The following is a 3,999-nucleotide window of genomic DNA, read 5'->3' as shown; positions in this document are numbered from 1 at the left end:
TTCCCTACAGCAGCCCGACTTCCTAGTTTCCAGCAATCCATCTTCTCTTATTTTTTCCACGCCCCTAATGCTGGAGGTACAGTTTTTTCCTGGAGGTAATTCCAACTATTTTTTGGCGCTTGTTTCCTACAACAGTCCAACTTCCTAGTTTCCAGCGATTCAGCTTCTCTGATTTCCTACAGTTGTCCAGATTTGCAGCAGTTCGACCATCTGATTTCCAACAGTTCTACTTCCATGAATTCACGCAGCCTTACAACAACAGTCCTCTCTTACCACTGCTCTGCATCCCAATTGATGATAGACTTCTCAAGAAAGATTCGCAGACCCTCCTACGAAATATTTTCCTCCAGCTTTTTCTGAGAGTTGTCTACTTCTCTACAAAACTCTCCTGCAGCATTACATGTAAGAGTTTTCTGTCTACCTACAGACACTGCAGGAATTGCAGTCAAAGACAACCGCAGTCAAATAGAAGCCAGTCTTTTCCTACAGGTTGTCTATTTTCCTACAAACTGCCCTGTAATATTACCTGTAGGAGCCTTCTATCTGCCTACAAACACTGCGGAAACTGCAGTCAAAGACAAACGCTGTTGTCTAATTACCCAAACACTCTCCTGTGATATCATCTATAAGAATCTTTCGCCTACCTCCAGACACTGCAGGAACTATAGTCAAAGACAACTATAGCACGAGATGAAGACTGCAAATTCTACTTCACAGAATCTTCCTCGCCCATTGTTTGATGTTTTCAAATCCCAAATTGAATATGATTTTCAACCATATTTCAACTTGAGGGGAAGTGTTAGAAGTTATATTAGGAAATAATGTATTCATATGCAATGTTATGAGGAATAAATTATTTTCTGAGATTGAGAGTTATTTACTTTCCTATTTTATATTTATTTCTTTGGATTATGACTTATTTCCTTTATTATTTTAGGTTTTTCTATTTTATGTTATTTTGTTTATCTCCAAATAATTAATATGAATTGATTATTGGAGATATTAGGTAATATATCTTTTCTTACATATTATTTTTTTTTATTATCTTTCCTATTCTACGATTCATGTAGATGAGGGTTATTTATACCACCTTCATATCAATGAAAATACTCCCATTTAATTTTGTTTTATTCAGTATTATTCTAAATTTCAACAACTATCTTATACTTTTTTATGATAAATCAACTATGGTCATTACAAAAAATTCAATCTAACAACAAACAAGAAAATTTCTATCAAATATCATTTTATTATAGAAACTATTAAGCATGGAGAAACGCCTAAAATATGGCAAGAAAGAAGATGAACTTGTAGATATTTTCACAATGATATTTCCAAAAGAAAGACTTTGTTATCATCAAGCAATTATCATAGTTGTGAAGAAAATGTAATAAGGGAGGGTGAAAGAATTAATTCAATTCATACAATTTAAAAAAAAACACTAAGCTCTCTACATGTCTTCTAGAAATTCATTGGACACATAGCATTTATATGACTCATATAATTCCACGTGAATTTTCTTATATCCATGCATCTCTTAAAATTCTAAATTTAGAATGATCCATTTAGTAGTACTATTAGAAACTTGTCATGATAAGTTAAAGGTTGTGTGTGTGTGCGCGCGCGTGTGATGTCAAATTGCATAAGCTGCAAAATATCATATAATAACTTCTATAAATAAAAAGATAATGAAAACATCAAATGATCAACTCATCAAACTAACATAAAACATAAAACGAAAATAATATAAAATGCCAAAAACATAAGATGAAATTAATATGGTAGGTTTCTCTCACTATTATTATCCAATCATGATAATGACATTCATTGATCTAGATTCGAACATAATAAATAATTAATATTTGAAGCAACAGTTGACAACAATGGCAACAGATGCTGATGACGGTGGTGGTGGCAGTATGAGCAGCAAATAAGGTTGGCTACAAAAGAAGCAACATGCGACTATAACAAAACAAGCAGAAGATCGTTGTAGGGTAAGCAACAAACAATGATGGCGATGATGGCGGCGGAAGCAGCGGCCACGATGTTGGTGATGTGGGTAGCAAAAGCAGCAGGAGACAATTCTGAGAAGCTTGACTGGAGAGGGGAGTTCTTGCACATCAGATTGCAGCTTTGATATGTATTCAAATAGTCTAATATTGGAGGGAAAAATCTAAGCGTGAGAGGTCGCACACCTCAGCGGAATTGAGGTGAGGCAGGCCTTGAGACGTGCCTAAACCAATGTGAAGTGTATGCCTCACCCGAGCTACTCAAAGCATGTTTCTTCATAATTGCATTGAAGCGTGTCTCAAGAGTCACCTTAGATTGCACAATTTTAAACATTGACCGGGAGGAAAATACAAATTGCCTCAACTTCCCTATGTTTAGAATTATAAATTTTCTAAAGATACAAAATAAATTGTATTGATATAAAAGCAGTCTCACTGTAGGTAAAGAATCATCTGCATCAGAAGTCACAATTAGGTAAAGCTCTCAAACAGTGCGGAACACATTAGCCAACAAAATAGAGCAGATACTTCAGCTGCAATACCTTCATACTGAACAACCCTTGACGGAGTACCACGAGACCGCTGACTATCATCCTCCCATTTCAAACTCGCTTTTACCTGGTACCATCTGCCAATTAGATACCGTCAAGAGCACGCCACTATACCAACACCCTCAAAAAAGCTATAGCAGAACTGCACATTTCATTCACAAGCCCTTACCCTTGTTGAAAGAGATCGAGATTATGGAACCGATGAATATATATGGCGATCTCATGAACCATCTCCAACATATCCGGCTGCCTGAATTCAACGGATCTCCGGGTAGACAGTGAATTGGCATCTAGCAGTCTCCTCGGCGGCGGATTCCTCGGATCAAGGCCAAGGAAACATTTCATCAGCCTAAACATATGTGCCAAGCGAACCAACTTCTCCTCGATATTCGCATCACTTTATACTGTTTTAACCCAAATCGACGTCGTGAACAGCATCCAATTCACCTCAGGTACATCCCATCCCCGACTCAAACGCCCACTGACTCCAAATGGAGAAATTGTAGATCCCTTTCCCGAAACAGAAAAAAAAGGAAGAAATCGCAGATCCCACGAGCAATGGTGGTGATTCTCGCCTGGTTGAAAAGACGTAATCTGGTCACAGAGGATACCAAGATGGAATCGAGTGTTATGGTGTTTATTTTCCTCTTGCAGATTTTGAAACTAGGGTTTGTCTCAGAAGGGAGGGAGAGAAGTGTCGCATATAGAAAATGTGGGGCGGTTGGTTTCCCTGCTAGCCGCGCCGGATGAGTTCGGAAAGGTAGGATGAAAAATAGAACGATTGGTCGGCCAATCTCGGCCGTTCAAAGGAGTTGAGTCAATCGCAGTCTCGCCGTGCATTTATTACTAACATAAATGTGTGTGAATTTGCGATTACAATTATTTTTCTTATTTCACCAATGTCATACTTCCTTCAGGCGGGATTTCCTCGTTCGGAGGCTGTTTTCCAACTAACGGCACAGATCAAGAAGGTGCGTGAAGGATTGATCAAGACCGTCCATCCTCTCACCGCAAATTGCTTCTAACTTGAATGGAAAACATAAAAAATGTTCCAAGAGCGATAAGGTCCCATTCGAGCCGACAAAATTAATTTTAAAAAGTATTAAATAGGGTTAACTACTTAATGCAGCTTCGAGCCAAAATGTAAAAATGTTAATGTCCATGTACAATTTGGGAAATTTGAGTTTATATGACAGTATATATCATTGGTCAAACATTTTTTGGGCATTTACATATACACCTAATTTCTATTATTTATGTATCAAACAAGTAACATTCGACATCGAAAATATTACTACACGAAAAAGAGAATCAATGGATGCTACGGAGAAAGCAACAAAGTATTGAGCTATCTAGCATTAATTCAGTCGGTCGAATCAAGGGCCAACAGAGAGAAAGTTCGTCCAAACCAAAGAATGTCACGCATCTAGACTGACGAC

The 3,999-nt window shown here is 37.6% G+C and overlaps 1 protein-coding gene across 2 annotated transcripts in view; it reads right to left on the bottom strand.

Moving 5' to 3' along the window:
* The window catches only part of LOC110033667 (protein FAM135B-like), a gene marked incomplete in the record, with an annotated part of 63,419 nt that extends 60,103 nt beyond the window's left edge, over positions 1-3,316 (bottom strand). For both annotated transcript variants that reach the window (XM_020737723.1, XM_020737724.1), the window contains 2 exon segments: positions 2,552-2,637; positions 2,730-3,316. In XM_020737723.1, coding sequence (XP_020593382.1) covers positions 2,552-2,637; positions 2,730-2,917 — 274 coding nt within the window.
* Positions 3,317-3,999: the final 683 nt, after the last annotated feature.

Source organism: Phalaenopsis equestris, unplaced genomic scaffold (genome assembly GCF_001263595.1).
Source record: "Phalaenopsis equestris unplaced genomic scaffold, ASM126359v1 Scaffold001250, whole genome shotgun sequence".
NCBI classification, from domain to species: Eukaryota; Viridiplantae; Streptophyta; class Magnoliopsida; order Asparagales; family Orchidaceae; genus Phalaenopsis; species Phalaenopsis equestris.
Note: the sequence above shows the minus strand (reverse complement) of the source record. Positions and strands in the feature narration are given on the sequence as shown.